The sequence below is a fragment of the Salvelinus namaycush genome, chromosome 32 (genome assembly GCF_016432855.1).
Source record: "Salvelinus namaycush isolate Seneca chromosome 32, SaNama_1.0, whole genome shotgun sequence".
NCBI classification, from domain to species: Eukaryota; Metazoa; Chordata; class Actinopteri; order Salmoniformes; family Salmonidae; genus Salvelinus; species Salvelinus namaycush.
This window is the reverse complement of record NC_052338.1, coordinates 17728080-17752036: the sequence shown is the minus strand read 5'-3', so window position 1 is coordinate 17752036 and position 23957 is coordinate 17728080. Positions and strand designations below refer to the sequence as shown.

General features: G+C 44.2%; 1 protein-coding gene across 1 annotated transcript; it reads right to left on the bottom strand.

Annotated features, from left to right (window-relative positions):
* Nucleotides 1-263: 263 nt before the first annotated feature.
* On the bottom strand, nucleotides 264-23392 carry LOC120026899 (endonuclease/exonuclease/phosphatase family domain-containing protein 1-like). The gene is made up of 7 exons (XM_038971632.1): nucleotides 22108-23392; nucleotides 10739-10790; nucleotides 3342-3452; nucleotides 1651-1785; nucleotides 1361-1493; nucleotides 998-1192; nucleotides 264-767 (listed from the first exon to the last, which is right to left on the bottom strand). The coding sequence occupies exons 1-7, from the start codon at nucleotides 22956-22958 to the stop codon at nucleotides 580-582; spliced, it is 1665 nt and encodes a 554-aa protein (XP_038827560.1). The 5' UTR covers nucleotides 22959-23392; the 3' UTR covers nucleotides 264-579.
* Between the last annotated feature and the right edge of the window lie 565 nt (nucleotides 23393-23957).

Below are 23957 nucleotides of genomic sequence, written 5' to 3'. Positions count from 1 at the left end.
GTTGTGTGTAGATTGTCATTATGGGGTATTGTGTGTAGATTGATTAAATTAATTTTTTTCCTCAGCAATTATAGAATAAGGCTGTAACGTAACAAAATGTGGAAAAAAGGGGTAAGAATACTTAACAAATACACTGTAGGTCACAGGCACAAGTACACCAAAATCATGAGAAATTGACATTAGTTGTGTTTGCTTGTATCATATTGTGTTGAACATGCTAGGGTTCTAGTGGTTGGATCTCATATCAAACATGAGCACAGAAAGGGAATGTCCATTTCCTTTTATTTCATATACATTTAAAAAATGTTTTGGCACACTGATGTCTAACACACACTATCAGTTTTAAATTATTTACTGCAAAACAATGTCATGGTAGTCTCTACTGTACATTGATAAAGGAAACTATAAAGGCAATCTCGGTGCTTCAATTCACATTCGTCAGGTAAATCCACCCTTTGATCCACTGCAAAACCCAGGCCAAAGCCGGATCCAGTTCAGGGCAAAGTCAAGTCAGTCTGATTTCACATTCACCGTGCCACAATCTCCCTTCTGTATCTCTGTGGCGACCGCGAGCCGCAGTCACCGCTCGTGTTTCGACATACTTTCTCCTCTCTCTACCCCGGAAACTCTGTTTCTCAGCTCCTTCTGCGCCACGTCCACGTAGAACTCGGCCATGACAGGACAATGGTCGGACACCACCCCGCCCCACGACCAGTTGTCAGGTATCCAGGGGTTGGTCAGGCCCTCTCGCACCACCAGGCAGTGTCCTGCAGGGGGAAGCACACACATTGAGACAGGTCAGAGGATAACACATTCAGATTCAATTCCTGGTGGCACTAAAATCACTCCATAGCCAAGCTCATAACACTAACAGACAAATTCAAATCTAGCATTCATGTGCCAATGGTTAGATTGGTATGTTATTGTAGTTAGAATATGTAGCGTTCATACCATTTCTAGTTACACCGTCACATCAGTAGACATCAAACAGACGTACCTGCGTAGATCTTCTTCAGTGACTTGCTGACCCAGATGTTGTCCAGACAGAGGGAGCCCTTGGGGGAGCGGGTGCTGATGTTGGTGAACATGTTGGGGGGCACCAGGGGGCTCAGCCTCTCCTTCCTCAGCTGGTCCAGCTCACTGCTCTGGGGGGGCAGGCCAAAGTCTCCCAACACCACCAGGCCCTTCTGAGCTGTCACACAGATGAACCACAGATGGACATTAGCAATGTAGCTACATTAGCTTTGTAACTAGGTCAATTCAAATAAAACATTAAACCACTGAAGAGAAAGATGGTAACAATAAATGAAGAGGACGTAAGGTTAGAAAAGACAGAATAGGGTGACCTTCAGCTACTGACCTTTCAGTGTGTCCTGGATCCTGGAGGTCAGTCTGTGGGCCTTGACCTCCTCAGAGGGGTGGTTCCTACCGTTGGATTGCCAAGCCCCAGCACTCATGTGGACATTGACCATTGTCATCTCCAATGATCCAACCTAGTCACATATTAACCATTAACATAATGTTAGTCTCTCTGGCAGGACATTATATGGTTATAATGGTATTGATAGGGGCAATAAAATGACTCATGCGTTCTGTTCCTAATTTCAGTTTAGGGAGTTCCCACCAAACACACACTCCTTGTTGACTTACATAAAAGTGGGCGAGATATGGCCGGGGGTGGGGGTGCATCCAGTTACCGTTGACGACAGGACTCTCCAGGACCGAAGCATCTTTCAGGTGAATCCCAGAAGAGCTGTCCCACAGGAACCCAGAATAACTGACTCCCTGGAGGAGAGAGGACAACAGGAGACAGTCAGACAAATAACTGACTCCCTGAGGGAAGGGAGGACAACAGACAGGAATAAAGAACACTAGTTCAACTTCTAGGATGCCCTTGAACCAGTATTGGAGTCAACTCAGTCTTCAGTGAACTTCCCAAAGCCAGAGCTCAGCCTCTGTACTATATTCACTAAGGGTGTTTCCTGGTTAGCCTCTAAATATAAAGAGCTGGGGATATATGGCCCATATACTGTAGATATCCTCAGTTCTCCTTTCTGTTGGCTGAATGAGCCCTCTCTCACCCAGGGAGGGAATACGCCTCTCTGAGGGTATCATGTGCTGGGGTAACAGGGGGTAACAGCAGGGTAAGAGAGGGGCATGGTCAGCATCACAGCTAGACCCAGTGGCAGATGGCCCAGTTTGATACTGAGAGAGATGTGTCAGATCCGAAAGGCAAGTGAACAAGGGCACTGCAGTGGAGCCTCAGACAGATATGATAACCACTGGCTACATCTTCCTACTGCCAAGTCAGTAGAGCGTATTAAACCATATGCAGAGGGCAGATACCAAACACACACACTAAAAACAAATCAAAATCGTGTATACACACATCCCACCCCACCCCAAAAAGCCATTATAAAAACTAAATTGAAATCGTACAGATCAGGGCAGCAGTGAACAGATCAGGGCAGCAGAAGAGTTATAGCTCCATTCCAGAGCATCTTAACAACACAATGACAAACTGCAGAGGCTGGCAGTGGCAGGACTAGGAGAGGGAGGGCTGGGAGGCTGACAGTACTAGAGGACAGGGCTGGGAGGCTGACAGTACTAGAGGACAGGGCTGGGAGGCTGACAGTACTAGAGGACAGAGGGGAGGTGAGGGCTGAGAGGCTGACAGTACTAGAGGACAGAGGGGGGGACAGGGCTGGGAGGCTGACAGTACTAGATGTCTGAGGGGAGGGTTTGTTTACGACCCCCCCCCCCTCCACATCATCTGTACTATCCATCTTATTGACTGGAGCCATCTCCACAGAATAAAGCTCAAGTTTATATCAAGGGTCTATATCAGGACTAACTTCCTCTGAGGATAAACACAGCTATTTACTCCTTCTGGTGTTCGGGAAGACAGAGTGTGTGTGTGTGTCCCCAGAGAGATTCTTAGTGGTTTAAGACAGACATTCTGGGAACTGAAAGGTCCTCTAAAAAGGGTCCCATAAATCAACCACCTTTTAAAATCATACTATACTAGACCTTTGATCCCTACAGCAGGCCTTAGAGATCATGTGACCTATTTTGCTACGTCTGGTCACTGATAACAACCCCTTAGTAGGTTCTGTTTAATGAGTGTAGAAAGGTTGTTCAAGAGTGTATAGGGTTAGTAAATGTTTTACTGATAATGGCTGTGTGAACTATTGAGATGGGTGGTCTGTTTCAGATGGGATGTGAGAGAGGGGTTGGGGGGGAGAAAGAGCGGGAGAGAGTTGGAAAGAGAGAAGCAAGAAAGACCGACAGAATGGGAAAGAAAACATGTTTTAGTGCAGTGATGTAATCAGTACCCCTACCTTGTTGAACAGTCCTGTGGGTTTCTCAGAGACAGTACTCTTCCAGACTCCCCGTGGTCCTCTCCACTTCCTCACGCTGTCCAACGAGCCCTGGTTCAGTTCCACACAGAACTGCAACACAATAGAGGGGTACGTATTATTACACAATACCGGACTGGACAGTAGACCATAGAAATAGTGTACTAGTCATTCTAGACCCTAGCCCTAGACCACTGCGCCACCCGGGAGGCGAGTAGTACTGTATTCTACAGGAAATAGACTTAGAAAAAGGAAGTGACCAAATGTATTTCAGGGTGCACCAGACACCAGTAGTGTTGTAATGTGTGAAAGGTCACTGAAGTTTATCAACGATGGAATGGGAGACAGTCTGCCTTGCATTCCTTCTCTTCCTGGCTGAGCTGCTACTAGGTCTACTCTAAGTCCCGGAGGGGGAGCTTCCACATGGGGAACCAGGAAAGCAGAGGGTCTTTAACGCAGTGTGACTACCATCAATAAATACCCCATCATCCTCTCCTGTCGGCCCCATTAATGTCAAGAACCAACTCAGACTGACACAGCGCCAAGTAGCCCACCATAAATGATGCTAATAACAAAAGTTTCAAAATGGCAGCCGGAAGAAAACAAGCAAGATTTACTATCGCCATGTTGCCTGGATCCGACAGAAGTGGAGGGAGATATGAGGATGGATGGAAGGCAGCTCTACCCAGGAACAATAAACACACAGCCATAATTCAACCAGGGATGAACCAAGACGTGGGTATAGAGGAGGCCTTGGCACAGCTCCCGAGACCTGCGAATGTAATCATCTAGCACAGGTATTCCCAAACTGGGGTACGCAATGCCGTCGGGGCTACGCAAAATAAAAATGTGATTCACATAATTTTTTTACCCTTCACATTTTCAAACAGTACATTTATATTTTCCAAAGGGGCTATACATTTGGATGAGGGTTTTTTCCCCCTCGCCTGAAAAGCCTCGTTTCACTGCCAAAAATAAAATGAAACCATCTGGTGTTCAGCGAAATAACATAATGTCAAATACAGGTAGCCTAGTCAAATAATTAACATCCAATCACATCACACTCTCACTGGAAACCTTCACTCTTGCGCAGACATTTAGAAACATGACAATTTGAAAAAATAGTAAGACATGTATAGTAAGTAGTAAGACGTACAAAAGCAACAGATACCATTAATAGGAAGGGTCTAGAAGCGTCTTATATGGTGAGTTACCGAGTGGCTAGGACAGGCAAGCCCCATTCTATTGTGGAGGACTTAATTCTTCCTGCTGCCGCGGATATGGCTGGGAAAATGCTGGAGAAAAAGGCCCCAAAAAAAATAACTATACGGACAACGATTTCATCAAACACTGCTTCACGACGCATCAGTGAGATGGCAGGAGATGTTTTGAAACAATTACTGCTTCGCATACAAGCCAGTGAATTAAATGCGTTACAGCTGGATGAGTCAACAGACGTGGCGGGCCTGGCACAGCTCCTGGTATATGTCATGTTACATTTATGGGGGGGTCAATTAAGGAAGACAACCTCTTCTGCAAACCACTGGAAACCAGGACAACATGAGGATATTTTTTAAGTACTGGACAGCTTTGTGACATCAAATGGACTTTGGTGGTCAAAATGTGTTGGTATCTGTACTGATGGTGCAAAAGCCATGACAGGGAGATATAGCGGAGTGGTAACAGGCGTGCAAGCAGTTGCTCCCGGTGCCACTTGGGTTCACTGCATCATCCACGAGAGGCTCTGCTGCCAAGGGAATGCCTGACCGCTTGATAGCGTTTTGGGCACTACAGTGAAAATTGTTAACTTTGTTAAAGCAAGGCCCCTGAACTCTTGTGTATTTTCTGCATTATGCAATGATATGAGCAGCGACCATTTAATGCTTTAACAACATACAGAAGAAGTGTGCTGGTTATCAAGGGGCAAAGTATTGACACGTTTTTTTGAACTGAGAGACGAGCTTAAAGTTTTCTTTACACACCATAATTTTCCCTTGTCTGACCGCTTGCATGATACCGAGTTTCTCACACGACTGGCCTATCTGGGTGATGTTTTTTTCCTCGCCTGAATGATCTGAATCTAGGATTACAGGGACTCTCCGCAACTATATTCAATGTGCGGGACAAAATTGAGGCTATGATTAAGAGGTTGGAGCTCTTCTCTGTCTGCATTAACAAGGACAACACACAGGTCCTTCCATCATTGTATGATTTTTTGTGTGCAAATGACATCAAGCTTACGGACAATGTCAAATGTGATATAGTGAAGCACCGGAGTGTCTGGGTGCGCAATTACGCAGGTACTTTCTCGAAACGGATGACACAAACAACTGGATTCATTATCCCTTTCATGCCCTGCCTCCAGTCCACTTACCGATATCTGAACAAGAGAGCCTCATCGAAATTGCAACAAGCGGTTCTCTGAAAATTGAATTTAAATCAAAAGCCACTGCCAGATTTCTGGATTGGGCTGCGGTCAGAGTATCCTGTCTTGGTAAATCGTGCTGTTAAGACATGGATGCCCTTTGCAACCACGTACCTATGTGAGAATAGATTCTCGGCCCTCACTAGCATGAAAACTAAATACAACCACCATTAACTAGCTAGCTATTTCACATCGGTTACACAGGCACAGACTGTGTGTGGAAAATTATTTAAGACTGAGACTCTCTCCAATACAACCCAACATTGCAGAGTTATGTGCATCCTTTCAAGCACACCCTTTTCATTAACCTGTGGCGAGTTATTCATAATTTGATGAACAAATAAGGTTTTATATGTAAGATTGCTAAATAAAGAGAAAAATGATTGATTATTATATTATTTGTGCCCTGGTCCTATAAGAGCTTTTTGTCACTTCCCACGAGCCAGGTTGTGACAAAAACTTACTCATTCTTATGTTTAATAAATGTATTGTATAGTGTGTGTGTGTGTGGCAGGCTTACAATGATGGCAAAAAACAACATTTGAGAGTGCGCGGACCCTGGTGCTAGAGGGGGTACATAGCTGGAGGTTGAATGTTTGAAGGGGTTAGGGACTATAAAAGGTTTGGGAACCACTAATCTAGCACAATGATGGGAAACTTTGATGGGGTGGGGGCCACAAACGAAAATCGGAACTGCGGGTGGCAGTTGCGCCGCCAAACCACACCGTAGAAAACTCCTTTTACGTTTTAGAGTTCATTTTGTGTAATTGTACACATTTTGCCACGGGGTGTCAATTTTTGGGGGTTTTAAAGCAAGTTTCCTGCAACTCTACACATTTTGCCATAGGGCGGAGAGAAATGTTTGCAGTTATTAATGACATCTTAGTCACTGACAACAAAAAATCTATGGGTGCCCCCCTTGGCAGTTATTCGCCCATGAATACTACAAGTTTAGATAGACTAATTTACCAATCTACAAATATTTAGCTGACATGGGCTAACTGACTGACTATCAGTGACTGACATAAGAGAAAAACTGTTAATGCACAATCAAATTTCAAAATTGCACCTATTGTAACTCGCAACAGTAAGTTGAGACTGACTGAGCCCCCCCCCCGGTTGATCCAAGGGCCTTCAAAAGGGGGGCGGCCCTAATTAAAGTTAATTAGCCTTGATCAATACTGTGGACAGGGGGCCATAAAACACTGTACCTGGTCACCATGGAGACATTGGATGTTTTAGCAGCAGTGAGTGCTTTATTCCAAATAGTTACTTGTTGTCATGGAAATAAGGAAGCATAGCAAATCCACACGACTATCACGTTTCACTACTGTTACACAATAGATAAATACAGTACTAGTCTGAGGGAAAGAAAACAAAAGGAAATGTGTGGGAGTGTGAAACGGGAAGATAGACAGCAATATTGTGGGGGTGTGTTCGTAAGGGTGAAAATTGTAAATAGTGTGGGTGTGTGTTGTGATGTATCCAACTGACTAGATGATGGTTACCTCCACCATGTTACTCTACTACTGATTGTTGTTTGGTTAGCCCAGGGTTAACAAGTGCTTGTGTGAAACAAGGGTAAGTCACCTTGATCAGATTTAACTTAAGTTTAATGATAGCACTGGGCTAAGAAAATGTGTATGTGAAAGTCCCTACTGCCAGTCAGCCTCAGCCCTAATGTAACTCAGGTTGACACAGTCAAGTTGTTTTGAACCTTACACTAGCCAAGCCTGGTAAACAACTAGAAGAACACCAAGAGTAATCTTTTAGGGAAAAGATGAATCATTGCTCAGTAATTCACCATAAACCACAGAAGGTTCCTTAACTACAAAACAGAACAAGAAAACAGTGACCAAGACTGCTACACATGCTTAGAGTGACTAAACAGTGAAAAATGTCAACTGTCAGTAAATATGCCAACTCAAACTGCTGCTGCTGTCATAGTGTCATAGCGTGTGGTGTGTGATGCTGCATCACAGATGGACACCTCATAAGATGTGTTGACCATATTTGCAGAGATTAAAGGTAAACAAATGATGACAGATACAAAGCCAATCAAATAATGTGTTTGTGTTGGGGGTTTGTCCAGTAGTAGTGCCATCACCCCTGGAGGCAACAGTTCAATCTGCAATTACAGCCTGGAGTCTTCTTGGGTATGATGCTACAAGCTTGGCACACCTTTATTTGGAGAGTTTCTCCCATTCTTTTCTGCAGAGCCTCAAGCTCTGTCAGGTTGGATGAGGAGCGTCGCTGCACAGCTATTTTCAGGTCTCTCCAGAGATGTTCAATTGGGTTCAAGTCCGGGCTCTTGCTGGGCCACTTAAGGACATTCAGACTTGTCCCGAAGCCACTCCTGCGTTGTCTTGGCTGTGTACTTAGGGTTGTTGTCCTGTTGGTAAGTGAATTGTTGCCCCAGTCTGGAGGTCCTGCGAGCTCTGGAGCAGGTTTTCATCAAACATCTCTGTACTTTGCTCCGTTCATCTTTCCCTCGATCCTGACTAGCCTCCCAGTCCCTGCTACTGAAAAACATCCCACAGCATGATACTACCACCACCCTGCTTCACCGTAGGGATGGTGTCAGGTTTTCTCCAGACGTGACACTTGGCATTCAGGCCAAAGAGTTCAATCATGGTTTCATCAGACCAGAGAATCTTATTTCTCATGGTCAGAGTCCTTTAGGTGCCTTTTGGCAACTCCAAGTGGGCTGTCATGTGCTTTTTACTGAGGAGTGGCTTTTGTCTGGCCACTCTACCATAAAGGCCTAACTGGTGGAGTGCTGCAGAGATGGAAGAACCTTCCAGAAGGTCAACCATCTCCACGGAGGAACTCTGGAGCTCTGTCAGAGTGACCATTTGGTTCTTGGTCACCTCCCTGACCAAGGCCCTTCTCCCCGATTGCTCAGTCTTGGTAGTTCCAAATTACTTCCATTTAAGAATGATGTCGGCCACTGTGTTCTTGGGGACCGTCAATGCTGCAGACATTTTTTGGTACCCTTCCCCAGATCTGTGCCTCGACACAATCCTGTCAGCTCTACGGACAATTCCTTCGACTTCATGGCTTGGTTTTTGCTCTGACATGCACTGTCAACTGTGAGACCTTATATAGACACGTGTGCCTTTCCAAATCATGAACAATCATTTGAATTTATCACAGGTGGACTCCAATCACGTTGTAGAAACATCAAACATGATCAATGGAAACCGGATGCACCCGAGCTCAATTTCGAGTCTCATAGCAAAAGGGTCTGAATACTTATGTAAATAAGCTGTCCGTTTTTTATTTGTAATAAATTTGCAAGAAATTCTAAAAACATGTTTTCGCTTTCTCATTACGGGGTATTACATGTAGATAGTAAAAATTTTTTTAGAATGAGGCTGTAACGTAATGTGTGGAAAAAGTCAAGAGGTCTGAATACTTTCTGAATGTACTGTATGCATCTACAGTTAAATCTGGTTTTGTCTGATTATAGGGGGGAACTCTCAACTGGAAGTTATGAAACCATTATGGCCTATTTATTGCCTTACCTCCCTAATCTTACTACATTTGCACACACTGTATATAGACTTTTCTATTGTGTTATTGGCTGTACGTTTGTTTATTCCATGTGTAACTCTGTGTTGTTTGTCGCAGTTGTAAATGAGAACTTGTTCTCAACTTGCCTACCTGGTTAAATAAAGGTGAAAAAAGAAAGTAATTTCAGTTTTGGAATTTTATCTAACATTCAATTTGTGTAATTCCATTGGAGAGTTAAAGAATCCCTGCAGGGAGTTGATGAATTAGTTGTGGGAATAAGACAAGGAGGACAGATGTGATGTTAGAGCAGCCTGCGTAGCCTTTGGGTTTGGACATGGTGTGAAATCAGAACCGTTCACACTTCATGACTCACTGACTGCCTGCACTGCAGAGATAGAGGGAGGGAGAGAACATTTTATATGTGGAAGACGAGCGGAAAGAGGCATCGATGGATAATTGCTCTTCATAGAGCAACCCCCTTCCTTCCGCCTGTATTTTCCTTTCAGCTCCCTTCCCTCCTCTCTTTAGAGAGAAACTATCAATCCCTCTCTTTAGAGAGGACCTTTCTCTCTCTAACTCTCTCTGAGAGACAGCAGCTCTGCCGACCTAGTTCTCTCTCCAGGAGCACATCACATACGGTCTCTCTCTCCCTCGGTGTAAACTATGTTCTATTTCAAGGCAAACATTTAGTGTGAACTGTGAAGCCACTCTCCTGTGCTTTCACCGCTATAAATAAGTCAGTAGTTGCTACAGTAGGTGTGGAGAAAGGGAGAGGGTGTCTTCTTTACGAGTGTGAGGAGATAGAGATGGGAGACACTGCCCTGGTATGCTGCTTTATACCGCTAGAATACCTGCTTCTCCATTACTGGATGTTATGTAATGTCGTCAACCCATTAGGGGTTCTCTATGCACATATGTGCTCTACTTTGGTAATGAGGTCAGGAGAATGTAGCTGTAGACAGAATCAGAGAAGGTCATATCTAGGGGCTGCCTGATGTACAATAATGAAGCAATAGGACGGTGATGTTTGGTGAATATGCACTCAGTTAAATGGATAGACGTATAGATAAGATCAGATCTAGTCTGAAGATCATTTGTGTGTTAACAAGTAAATGTTGGCCAGTGTCTAGATGATATTGGTGTTTATATCAGTGCTGGAGCAGACTTTTAGTAACAGCTGTGTGAGTGTGAGAGAGAGAGCGGAGGGAGAAAGAGAATTATGCTTAATTGAGAAAGAACAGAAGGTTAAGTGGGTGAGAGAGACAGCAATCGAGGGAGGATCGCTACATATTTTTACTGTCAAGAGCATCTCATTATTATCACGAACATAAAGATGATCTGTACTGGTGGACTAATAGGTACACAGAGCTTTGCTCCCCAAATCAATAAGAAACGGTATTTTATCTAGTAGGTGAAGTAAGGGATTGCTACACTGTACCTTGTCAAGGGCCTCCCGATCGACCAGATCTTGGACTGCCAGTAACTTGATGCTGGAGAGAGAAAATGAGACAGAAAGATGGTGTAAGACACATGGATGCATCAATAAAACAGTGGTGATTTAATCTCTGTTATCCAAGCTGACTTGTGTGTTATTATTAGCCATATGATAGTACACACACACAGTTCTGGTAATAGAGAGGCCAATGCATTATTTAACAACAACCACAAACGTTATGAGTAAACACAGAGGGCCTCCGTCCATATCCAGGATGCTCCTGTCTCTACAACACATAACATGACTCAGTCTTTTCCCCTGAAGCACCATGTGATTAACTTCAATGGATATGTCTGAAATGGCACACTATTCCTTACATAGTGCACTATACACAGCGGCTCTAATCTAAAGTAGTGCACTAGGGAATAGGGTGCCATTTCAGATGCATGCAAATCATTTATTATGCAGAGAATAGCAGCGGGGGCAAAGGAGACTGAACTATGGGTGGCAGGTAGCCTAGTGGTTAAGAGCGTTGGGCCAGTAACTGAAAGGTTGCTGGTTCGAATACCTGAGCTGACTACGTGAAAAATCTGTCTGTGCCCTGGAGCAATTACAAAAATAAAAATTACAATCCCAGGAGATGTTATATACAAACACATTGGTGCAGAGATAGTAAAGTAGGTTCCATGCTCTCGTAAACATTCATCCATTTACTTTCTAATTGTTTTTCTAGCCCACTAGATAGCGTAATAAAAAAAGGGCAAAGCACTATTCTCTCCGTCTCTCCCCATCCTGCTGTACACACACACTGTTTTCATGTCTCCCTCACTGCTGTCTATTAACTAAATGAATAAACTAAACATTCCTCATTCGTTCACTGACTCATTCAGACTTGTTTAAAACAAATAGGCCCCAGAGAAACCTCATTTGATAATGGGATTTATAATTGTTTTTATCTTCAACGGAGGGCTTAGACTATGGACTACAGTTGTAACAGAAGAGGTATTTCACAGGCCTATTTCACAGATGGGATAACACACGCCACTGTTACATTATGTCCATTATGGAAATATTTCACAGCGCCTCATGTTTTACTGCACATCTTCAGGCTCCAATGTCCACCAGGTAGTGTTTTATGGCCCCCTGTACACAGTATTGATCAAGGCTGATTAACTTTAATTAGATAATTACATCTACGGCAGTGAAAAATGAGACTCCATTTTCTCCGGGCTAAAACATGTTGTCTAGTGTATTTTATGCCTATTGTGAAGAGGCTCTCTATGTGCTAGGTAATCAACACAGACCTAGTAATCCTAAAAAGAGGCCGCGAAATGAGGTTGCATAGGCAGGGGGGTTTCTATTTGTGAAACGCTGCTGCAGAGGCCTCCACAAGCTTAGCTCCACGCCGATCAAAAAATAAATAAATGAAAAAAAGAACCTTTCAACAGATTGCATTCTTTCATAAAGTATTTGTGAAACTGGGCCGGTTACATGGTGGGTTGCTGTGGCCCACATGTACTCCATGAATGAAGATAATCTGGTGGGATAACAGTTATGATGTAAGACACAATCACGATAAGTGGCAAATGTAGGTGGCAGTAATAATAACGGCCCTAAATGAGTTGGTTCTGCGTAGTTGTGACAGACTTACGTCATGTGATGCAGCAAATGTTGAGAAGGCGTTGGGAATGAGATTGGCTGAGGGGATCTTTGTCACAACATGATTTCAGAATTTGTGGTCCTACAAGATGGTGAGTGGCCAACCACAGATTCAGTCAGGCTTCTCAATGGTGTATTATTCAATTCCATACCTCCTCCCTCTCCCCCTAGTACACTGCTCACATCATCCTTCTGCAAGAAGCCCCATTCCCAATTAGCATTTTCTGCATCAGGGCAATCAATCAATATGAAGGTCTGAGTTGTGGTCTCTACTTCACCTGGTGCCAGGTCCCATAGGTGCTCACTCCACCTAGGTGCTGCACTGGGCCCTTAATCACTCCCTAAGACAGCACCACCCACAGGGCAGTGGACTGCCGCTCTCTACCACCACGCAACAGCCTGGGGAAACGGTTCTCACGTTAGGCCCCTCACCCCGCAGATCCAGAATGCTGTGGAATCTGTTATCTTCACCTCTCGACTCACCAACCTCCCCTTCACAGTTAGTTCTGGAACCAGGGGTCCAGTACATTCATATAAACTCAGCAAAAAAAGAAAACGTCCCTTTTTCAGGACCCTGTTTTTCAAAGATAATTCGTAGAAATCCAAATAACTTCACAGATCTCCATTTAAAAAGTTTAAACACTGTTTCCCATGCTTGTTCAATGAACCATAAACAATTAATGAACATGCACCTGTGGAACGGTCGTTAAGACACTAACAGCATACAGACGGTAGGCAATTAAGGTCACAGTTATGAAAACTTAGGACACTAAAGAGGCCTTTCTACTGACTCTGAAAAACACCAAAAGAAAGATGCCCAGAGTCCCTGCTCATCTGCGTGAATGTGCCTTAGGCATGCTGCAAGGAGGCATGAGGACTGCAGATGTGGTCAGGGCAATAAATTGCAATGTCCGTACTGTGAGACGCCTAAGACAGAGCTACAGGGAGACAGGACGGACAGCTGATCGTCCTCGCAGTGGCAGACCACGTGTAACAACACCTGCACAGGATCGGTACATCCGAACATCACACCTGCGGGACAGGTACAGGATGGAAACAACTGCCCGAGTTACATAAGGAACGCACAAGCCCTTCATCAGTGCTCAGACTCTCAGCCTATTGCGGCGAGGCTGTACCGAAGGCTTGTAGGCCTGTTGTAAGGCAGGTCCTCACCAGACATCACCGGCAACAACATCGCCTATGGGCACAAACGCACTGTCACTGGACCAGACAGCACTGGCAAAAAGTGTTCTTCACTGATGAGTCGCGGTTGTCTCGCAAGGGGTGATGGTCGGATTCGCGTTTATCGTCGGAGGAATGAGCGTTACACCGAGGCCTGTACTCTGGAGGGGGATCGATTTGGAGTCCATCATGGTCTGGGGCGGTGTGTCACATCATCGGACTGAGCTTGTTGTCATTGCAGGAAATCTCAACGCTGTACGTTACAGGGAAGACATCCTCCTCCCTCATGTGGTACCCTTCCTGCAGGCTCATCCTGACATGACCCTCCAGCATGACAATGCCAACAGCCATACTGCTCGTTCTGTGCGTGATTTCCTGCAAGACAGGAATGTCAGTGTTCTGCCATGGCCAGCGAAGAGCCCGGATCTCAATCCCATTGAGCACGTCTGGGACCTGTTGGATCGGAGGGTGAGGGCTAGGGACATTCCCCCCAGAAATGTCCGGGAACATGCAGGTGCCTTGGTGGAAGAGTGTGGTAACATCTCACAGCAAGAACTGGCAAATCTGGTGCAGTCCATGAGGAGGAGATGCACTGCAGTACATAGCGCAGCTGGTGGCCACACCAGATACTGACTGTTACTTTTGACCTCCCCTTTGTTCAGACACATTATTCCATTTTTGTTAGTCACATGTCTGTGGAACTTGTTCAGTTTGTCTCAGTTGTTGAATCTTATGTTCATACAAATATTTACACATTAAGTTTGCTGAAAATAAACGCAGTTGACAGTGAGAGGACGTTTCTTTTTTTGCTGAGTTTATATCAGGAGACAGACAGGACAGCTAAGCCTAGACTGATTTTCTAATTCTAGCATACAGCTCAGTCACTGTGGATGTGACTGGAGAAGTGGACTGGAGACCTTGCGACTAGCAGGATTCGTGCCCTGCCACTCTCTACTCCCAAACACGTCTCAAGCACAGTAGGTTGGCTGTTTTCCAGCAGTTATTATTGAACATTACACAACACTGCCGTTGCATCTGTTCTGACTTTGACCCATTATGCAACGCCACATCCGCTAATATAAGTAGAAGAAAAAAAAAACATCAACGTTAGCCTCTCGTTCTTCTCTGCTAGGGACTGATAAGGTGGTGGTGGTTCACAGGAGCACCCAGTCCATAAAAAGAGGGAGAGAATGACAAAGAGCATAAACGAGAGAAGGCAGGGATGACCGACGAGACTAAACTGATAAGAACAGACAGCAGAGAGTCCACCCAGAGATGGGAGACTATTTCGCAGTAATATAATCGACTGATAGTAAATGGAGACAAATTATTACATAATGTACTATGGACCCATTTGCAGAGGAACACTCCATAACCAACACTTGAGGAACTTATTATTAGCTGCATTGGTTGTGGTCTTCAAATGGTTTGATGCTTTTGCTTACCCACCACACTAGAGCTTTCACCCTACCCTAAACCCTAATTCTTTCATAATAGATTGTGAGAGAGATCTCGACATCTCTGGTCTCCAAACAGGAACTACGCAATCAGAGATAGTGAACACAAACAGGTCTGGAGCCAGAGCTCTCTAGGAGGGTGACAACAGCCCTTCCCTTCCTCTTCTCTAGGTGTGATCACACAATGTGAGGCTACAATAGAAAGCCTCTGGGACTCCACTGCCTCCTTGCACTGACCAGGGGTGACCTGGCCGCAGTGCACACACGGGGCCTGATGCTAGTGTGACCACGACCTTACAGGAGAGTGGAATTTACACACCAACAGTCAAATGTTTGGACATACCTATTCATTGAAGGGTTTCTTTATTTTTACTATTTTCTACATTGTAGGATAATAGTGAAGACAAAACTATTACATAACACATCTATGGAGTCATGTAGTAAGGGTTAAACAAATCAAAATATATTTCACATTTGAGATTCTTCAAAGTAGCCACCCTTTGCCTTGATGACAGCTTTGCACACTTTGCATTCTCCTCAACCAGCTTCAGACCCCTTGACTTTTTCACATTATTACGTTACAGCCTTATTTCTAAAATTGATTTAAAAATATATATATAATTCTCAGCAATCTACACACAATACCCCATAAAGACAAAGTAAAAACATATATATGAAATATAACATTTACATAAGTATTCACACCATTTACTCAGTACTTTGTTGAAGTACCTTTAGCAGCAATTACAGCCTTGGGTATGATGCTACAAGCTTGGCACACCTGTATTTGGGGAGTTTCCCCCCATTCTTCTCTACAGATCCTCTCAAGCTCTGTCAGGTTGTATGGGGAGCGTCGCTGTAGAGCTCTTTTCAAGTTTCTCCAGCGATGTTCAATCGGGTTCAAGTCCGTGCTCTAGCTGGGCCACTCAAGGACATTTGGAGACCTGTTCCGAAGCCATTCCAGCATTGTCTTGGCTGTGTGCTTAGGGTCGTTGTCCTGTTGGAAGGTGAACCTTCACCCCAGTCTGAGGTCCTGAGCACTCTGGAGCAGGTTTTCATCAAGGATCTCTGTACTTCGCCCCATTCATCTTTCCCTCGATCCTGACTAGTCTCCCAGTCCCTGCCGCTGAAAAACATCCCCACAGCATGATGCTGCCACCACCATGCTTCACCGTAGGGATGGTGCTCTAGGAATCTCTAGGAGTCTCGGTGATTCCAAACTTCTTCCATTTAAGAATTATGGAAGCCACTGTGTTCTTGGGGACCTTCAATGCTGCAGAATTTTTTTGGGTACCCTTCCCCAGATCTGTACCTCGACACTATCCTGTCTCGGAGCTCTACGGACAATTCTTTGGACCTCATGGCTTGGTTTTTGCTCTGATATGCACTGTCAACTGTGGGACCTCATATAGACAGGTGTGCTTTTCCAAATCATGTCCAATCAATTGAATTTACCACAGGTGGACTCCAATCAAGTTGTAGAAACATCAAGGATGATCAATGGAAAGAGGAAGCACCTGAGCTCAATTTCAAATCTCTTAACAAAGGGTCTGAATACTTATGTAAATATTTTTTTATATATATTTTTTAATACATTTGCTAAAATTTCAACAAAACATTCACCATGCCATTATGAGGTATTGTGTGTAGATGAAATAAAACATGTTCCTCTTCAATCAATTTTAGAATAAGGCTGTAACATAACAAAATGTATAAAAATAACAGGATAGTGTGTTCAAACTCCTCCAATGCTCACTCAATTCTCCTCACAGCTTGACAGGATAGGCAGATTAACAAATGCACCCTGTCAACGATTAAGGCAAGTGCCAAAAAAACATTAAAAAGAATGAGTAAAGGGCTCTACTGCAATGTACAAACAAGTGAGAGCGAGTGTGCGCGCGCGCACACACACACACAGAATGAAAAAAGTTGGAAGGGGCTTGCAGCAAAGGTCATAAAGATCCACACTGCATCAGAGAAGAGGGAGAGCAGAGTCACACTATATACGGCTCAGAGAGAAACTGTAATCCCTCAATGTCATTACAATGGAGAAAAGAACCACTGTCACGCAGAAACTTAGAATGATTTACTTGGGTAGGAAATCTACTGTAGACGTACGCACACACATGCGCACTGAATACACAATGAAGGAAAACAGTCTGTACTTGTCAGATAAGAGTAAATCTGATAACACTGATATCGTTTTGTAACTAAAAGGAATGAGCTGCAGCACGAAGGTCACCTTGGAATAATCCTGTCTCAGAGTCTACTGTACTAGATTGTGGTGTATCAGTGCAGACCGGTTTGAGAGCTGGTGTATCAGTGCAGACCGGTTTGAGAGCTGGTGTATCAGTGCAGACCGGTTTGAGAGCTGGTGTATCAGTGCAGACCGGTTTGAGAGCTGGTGTATCAGTGCAGACCGGTTTGAGAGCTGGTGTATCAGTGCAGACCGGTTTGAGAGCTGGTGTATCAGTGCAGACCGGTTTGAGAGCTGGTGTATCAGTGTAGCTTTGTTTTCAGGTCAATTGAGAACCAGTGCAATACTGGTTTCAAGGCAGAGTGTACCTGTGTAAACTGTTACAGTTACAGGAGGGACTGGGCATGATGGCTCCTGTCCTGGCACTGACAGAAGCAGTGTTTTCTGGGCAATGCTTCTCACGCAGAGTCTGTTGCCACAAACTGCTGCGCTGATGGAATTTTCCACCAGCACCTTCTCCCTCTGGAGCTTGCGCTGAGTGTTAAGAGCACACACACATTCCTGTCAGCAGCGACCTCCCCAACACCACCGCTCATGACCTCAGCATCAATCCTGTCTCACACACAATCACAAAACACGCTGACAGGGATGAGAGAAACGGTGCCTCTCAGATAGCTCCAGATTTCATTGGCCTGCACAGAGGGTGTGTACCATTGCAGTAGAGTCCAGCACATAGTCATGCTGTCTGTTTTGGCAGGCAGTCTGTTCTGTGAGTCAGGGGACAGACCTGCTGTTGCGGGTGAGATGTAGATGTGACCTTCCCATCATGTACTAGGACAGGGATTAACATGGTGAGTGGCAGGCAGCACCAACACCTGCCTTTACGCGTTGTTAGATAATTTATGTTAAACTCTGATTTTGTTACAATTTTCGCATACGTTGCAGCTTGGACCCTTTTTTACATCGGAGTTGTTTGTGCTGTGCCCACCATCGGCTCTTGAATACAGGGTGCTGTGTTTTTTCAAGAATGTATAAAATATAGTTTGACAACACTGTTTGTAATCTTTTAAATGATATCAAACTCAACCATTTTTCTTTTGCAGTGATGAAGGCATGGATGTCTCATGGTAGGGTATGCAAAATGGGTCAACTTTGAGCACCTCCATCCTAAATGTTTTGGCATTCGGGTCTTAAAAATCCCTTTCTGACCACTTCTTCCACAGATAAATATGTACGGAAAGAACATAATGCTGCAATATTAGAAGCGAGAGAACACAGTTGATCTGTAATACCAGTAATCTGTTTAGAAGTCGAGAAGATCTTGTCCAGAGATTGTGTGGTGATGGCAATCATTGGATGATTACATTACAAGACTGATCGACTGACCTTTGAATGGCTAACTAGATACGCTGATACGATTTTCCGTTATCAGATCATGTCCATTCAGATGAACACAGAACACATTGTTTCTGTTATTGGGTTGGTCTGGTTGAATCGATTTATATCAGAAACACTGTCAGGGTTCTAATGACAAACCTCACTGACTATGAAAATCAGAACACATTCCAACAGGTATCTAATCCACACCCCTGTCCTGAGTGTCAGACATGCCTTGGGGTGGGGGGAGTTTTTTTTTTTTTAGGGATGATTGTATAGAAGTTCAGACTGCAGTGAAAGCAGTTGTTCGTTTGCCCTCAATGTAAAAACAAGAGTGGATTCCTCAGTACATCAAGTCAGTTCAGACCCATTTAAACCTTGGAAGTCCTTTTTCACTAACCCTGTAGAGATTGACCTAGAGGGAGAGAGAGTATGTTTAGGGCAGCATGCGGGTTTGTTTTCCCTAGAGCTGCACATCGACGGTTAACCTATGTAGTTTTTACTCATTTATGTGCAAATCTAATTTCCACAGTAGTTATTGCATAACACTGACAAAGACAAAATCCCCAACCACTAGCTCAACAGAAGAAAGAAGTTGCCTCTCGTGACAGCCAAAGTGAAAAAAATTGCACAAATCAATAACGCAATGCATGGCACTCTACCGATCTTGCAAAACTGACATTACAGCATACCGTTCCCTGACAACATAGTACACAGAGAGGGTATCCCTGGAGTCTGTCAGTAATACAGCTGTTCAACATCTTAACCAGACTACTTGTTTTCTTCTAGAGATGAGTCAACTGTGTCAGCAGCTCCATTCTACACATTATCTGTACTGCTGAACTGAATTAACCCCCTGCTAGCCTATAGTAACCTCCCCATCATGTCCCTGCTAGCCTATAGTAACCTCCCTATCATGTCCCTGCTAGCCTATAGTAACCTCCCTATCCCTGTCATGTCCCTGCTAGCTAGTTAGCCTGATGGGGCCACTTCCCTTTCCCTTAGTCTCCGTCTGTGTCTCAGCCAGGGACTGGTAGTAGGAAGACCAACCGCTCAGCTGACTCATTACACAACTCGAGGGGTGTTCCTCTCCAAGGCTGCGTCAGGCTGGCCGGCACTGGTTTACAATTATCTGTCTAACCTTTGGTTTCGTGTGGTGCAGCACAGAGCGGAGGAGTTCATTGACCTCCAGTGACTCGCTCCCTGTGCTAGCTGGAGGCAGGCCAAGACAATCCAGCTCAGCCTGCACTGTAAACTCAAGTATCAGCCCTGCTGCCTGTGATCTTTTGCTCCACAGCTCAGCGCTAAGCAAACAGAAAACACCCTCTCCAACTGCACTCACTACACCTCCCTTTCCCCTTCTTTCTTCCCTCGCTATATTCCCATCCACCTTCTCGCCCTCCCTTGCTCCCATTCTCTCCATCTCTCTCCCTTTGTTCCCTCTCCTCTCTGCACGTCGATATCCCCAGCCAGGACCCCCACCTACAGGCTGACAGAACACAGGAAAAGGGAGGGACAGCCAGGGGAAGTATCATAGCTTTGAAAATAGCTTTCGCTTCCAAACCTGTACAGAGGAAGACGAGGAAGGGGGAAGTATCTGGGGTCAAAGTACTGTGCTAACGGTGGTCAAAATCATTATGAAAGGGCTTTGTTTTCTCTGATTGCTGTGCATGTAGGACTTTCAGTTTTGCATTAGTAGGTGTGTATGTGGACATGTTTAACTATACTTGTGGGGACCAGAAGAACTCACAAGAAGAGTAAACAAAAACAAACATTTGAACAAGTGGTGTCCCCACAAGGAAAAAGGCTATTTTTAGGCTTAGGGGTTAGGTTTATGGTTAGAATTAGGGTTAGAGGTTCGTGAAAATAGGATTTTCAATGGGAATCAATTGTGTGTCCCCAGAAGTTTCGTAAAATAAATAAGTGTGTGTGTCAGTGTACTTTTTTTAGACTAGGTTGGGGCAGTATTTAGTGTTCTTTATATTAAGTGACAGACACGAGGGGATCATGTGCCTGATGACAGTACTCTCTCGTGACAGATTGGATTTGGGACTGCATGTAAGATTTGACTCTGGGTACCAAATTACCATGACAGGTACACACGTTCTGACGTAGCAGATTCAGGGGCAGCCCACCCATTAGGGCGTTAGGGACGGCCCCCACTTGTGATTGACCAAATCTTTATATAGAAAGTGTACAAAACATTATGAACATCTTCCTAATATTGAGTTGCACATTCACCCTCAATGGTATACATACACAATCAATGAATTAATTGTCTCAAGGCTTAAAAACATATTTTTTAACCAGTCTCCTCCCCTTCATCTACACTGATTGAAGTGCATTTAACAAAGTCAAGGTATTGTAGTGGCCATCACAAAGCCCTGACCTCAATGTGGAAGTTTACATACACCTTAGCCAAATACATTTAAAAACTCAGTTTTTCACAATTCCTGACATTTAATCCTAGTAAAAATTCCCTGTTTTAGGTCAGTTAGGATCACCACTTTATTTTAAGAATGTGACATGTCAGAATAATAGTAGAGAGAATCTCTCTAGGAATCATCTCTAGGAGAATCATCTCTAGGAGACAGAACGCGTCTCTTTCCTGAGCAGTATGATGGCTGAGTGGTCCCATGGTGTTTATACTTGCGTACTATTGTTTGTACAGATGAACGTGGTACCTTCATGCGTTTGAAAATTGCTCCCAAGAATGAACCAGACTTGTGGAGGTCTACAATTTTTTTCTGAGGTCTTGGCTGATTTCTTTTGATTTTCCTATGATGTCAAGCAAAGAGCCACTGAGTTTGAAGGTAGGCCTTGAAATACATCCACGGGTACACCTCCAATTGACTCAAATGATGTAAATGATGTCAATTAGCATATCAGAAGCCTCTAAAGCATGACATCATTTTCTGGAATTTTCCAAGCTGTTTGAAGGCACAGTCAACTTAGTGTATGTAAACCTCTGACCCACTGGAATTGTGATACAGTGAATTATAAGTGAAATAATCTGTCTGTAAACAATTGTTGGGAAAATGATTTGTGTCATGCACAAAGTGGATGTCCTTAACAAACTATAGTTTTGGCAAGTTGGTTAACAAGAAATTTGTGGAGTGGTTGAAAAACAAGTTAATGACTCCAACATAAGTGTGTGTAAATGTACAACTTCAACTGTATATGCCCACCCATCAAACCGTGATCAACCACCCTTATTAAGTAACCATACAAAACTTACCCTATACTAATTTGAGTGTCTCGAATTTACATTTACCATGTTATGTCTAGTCTATGAGAGCAGGCTGTGTATTGTCCATGTCCCAACAAAGTTAGGTTGTTCTGAGGGCAAAAGGGGGTGCACAACTCAATATTAGTAAGTTGTTCCTAAATATTTTGTACAGTGTAATCTACAATGTATAATGGACAACATGTCATTATGTCTGGACAACATATGTCTATAAAAAGGACAGTTTGTCTGTAGGTTTCAGATAAATACTTACTCATTTTCAAGCAGTGTCATACACACTACCTCTTTGATGCCAGGGTTGTTGGCTTTTTCACAGGAGCAGTTCTGGAGGTTCCAGGTAGCCACCCTGACCACCGCCTTCCCCTCCCGCATCCCCGAAGGAGGCTCCACGTCGGGCCGCACCGACATGATCCGAGTCGGCCCCCCGGCTGGAAGATCCAGGTCCTCACTCAGGAGACTGAACGATGTGGGGCTCGGATGAGACTTGGTGGTGTATGTCAACCCCCCGTTGGTATTGGTGGAAGGTGTTCTGGAACGCTCCACGTACACTTGAAAGCGGATTTTGTCCAATAGAGACGAGTTTATGTGATTGACCCTCACCAAGTCTTCGATGCTTTTAAACGGACCGTTTTCTAACCTGTATTCTACTATGTTATTCGCTATTTTACCCGTGATGCCACGGATGCTCATGAGCTGCGCCGGTGTGGCGGTATTAATGTTCATACCTGTGCATGACAGGTGGGGCTCGAAGTCTTTACGCAGAGACGACGGCGAGTGTTGGGACGAACTCGTCCTGCTCGAGACGCATATTTCCAGTCTGATGATCTCCAGTTTGCCGGCACCAATTCCGCTCACGAGAGCCAAATCTTCTACCTTTTTAAACCCCGCAATGCAGTCCCGATACTGCACGATATTCTGCGCTACCATACGGTTCACTCCCGGTAGAGTCATCAGCTCCTCCTCGGTAGCCGTGTTGATATTCAACCGCTCCTGGTTCACGAGGATGTGGCTGAAGTTGCACGCTGCGCTAAACTTGCGCTTGCTGTTGCTGAAATCCGTCGGGTCTTTGGGGATCGAGCGGTGGCACCCCAAATTCCCACCCATGGCTGCGGCTCAGTTGGCAGTGCAATTCGCCGTGGCTTCGAAGTCTAGAGACCGTGGGTAGACCGGGCAGAGCAGCGAAAGCTACCGCACCACAGCAGCAGGCGTGCAACGTGGAAAAGTAGCCTACAGTGTGATTGATCGACTATTGCTTAGATACATGCCCTGCATTCAAGACAGTTTTTACTCATTGACAAACATATGAGCCGTAGTATGTTATCGTGTGTTTTCTTTTTCGGGATTAAAATAGATAGAACATATGCACAAAACAGCGGTTCCCTTCGCAAATCCAATTCTTCAGCTGTCTCTCACTCCATTTTTGTCATGAAGTTTACTGGTGTTATTCCCTTGCTGAGTATTCAGGTATATTAACCGTCCACGGTCAGTTTGCCTAAAGGAACTGTCCAGTGGCGAGTTGATGCTGCAGAATCGTGTTCGGATTAAACGCCAGCTGGTCTCATCGTCACACCAGGGGGGCGTGGCTCTAACCTGACTGACGAATCTGTTTTTTCTGTCCACGTGTTCTACTCTGAAGATGACTTCAGATCTGATGCAGAGTACATTAAAACACATGCTTAAATCAAAATGGTTACAGTCTAAAGAGAGAAGAGTTGTCAAAATGTTATATCTCTATTCAGGCTATCACATGTAAAACATAGCCTAGTAGTTTAAACTAGCCTACTTTCACTTGCATATTTTTATTTTATTTTTTACAAAAGGATTAATTAACTGTGGAGAGGTATAATCCATTGTATGTGTTATAAGGAATATTACTTAATCAACAGGTTATAAAAAACTTAATCCACATCAAAACCCTAAAATTATATTTTCGATTAAATCTCCTAATCTGTTGGTCTCTGTTTGACACCTCTGAAGCTGGTCAGAAGGTTACACAAGTGGGTACACAGGATTTATTTCAATTAAGTAGGTAGCTTTTTTCCACCTTATCCTCTTTTCTATTTTACCAAAGAAGCAATTAGGAGTATTTCTGTCTGTAACAAA

What these genes read in the sequence shown, in the direction of transcription:
- LOC120026899 (XM_038971632.1), bottom strand. Translation starts at nt 22,958, where the DNA reads ATGGGTGGGAATTTGGGGTGCCACCGCTCGATCCCCAAAGACCCGACG. An exon ending in ATGACACTGCTTGAAAATGA is followed by an intron (nt 10,791 to 22,107) that starts GTAAGTATTTAT and finishes TTCTCTCTCCAG; the next exon opens with CATCAAGTTACTGGCAGTCC. An exon ending in CATATCTCGCCCACTTTTAT is followed by an intron (nt 1,494 to 1,650) that starts GTAAGTCAACAA and finishes ATATGTGACTAG; the next exon opens with GTTGGATCATTGGAGATGAC.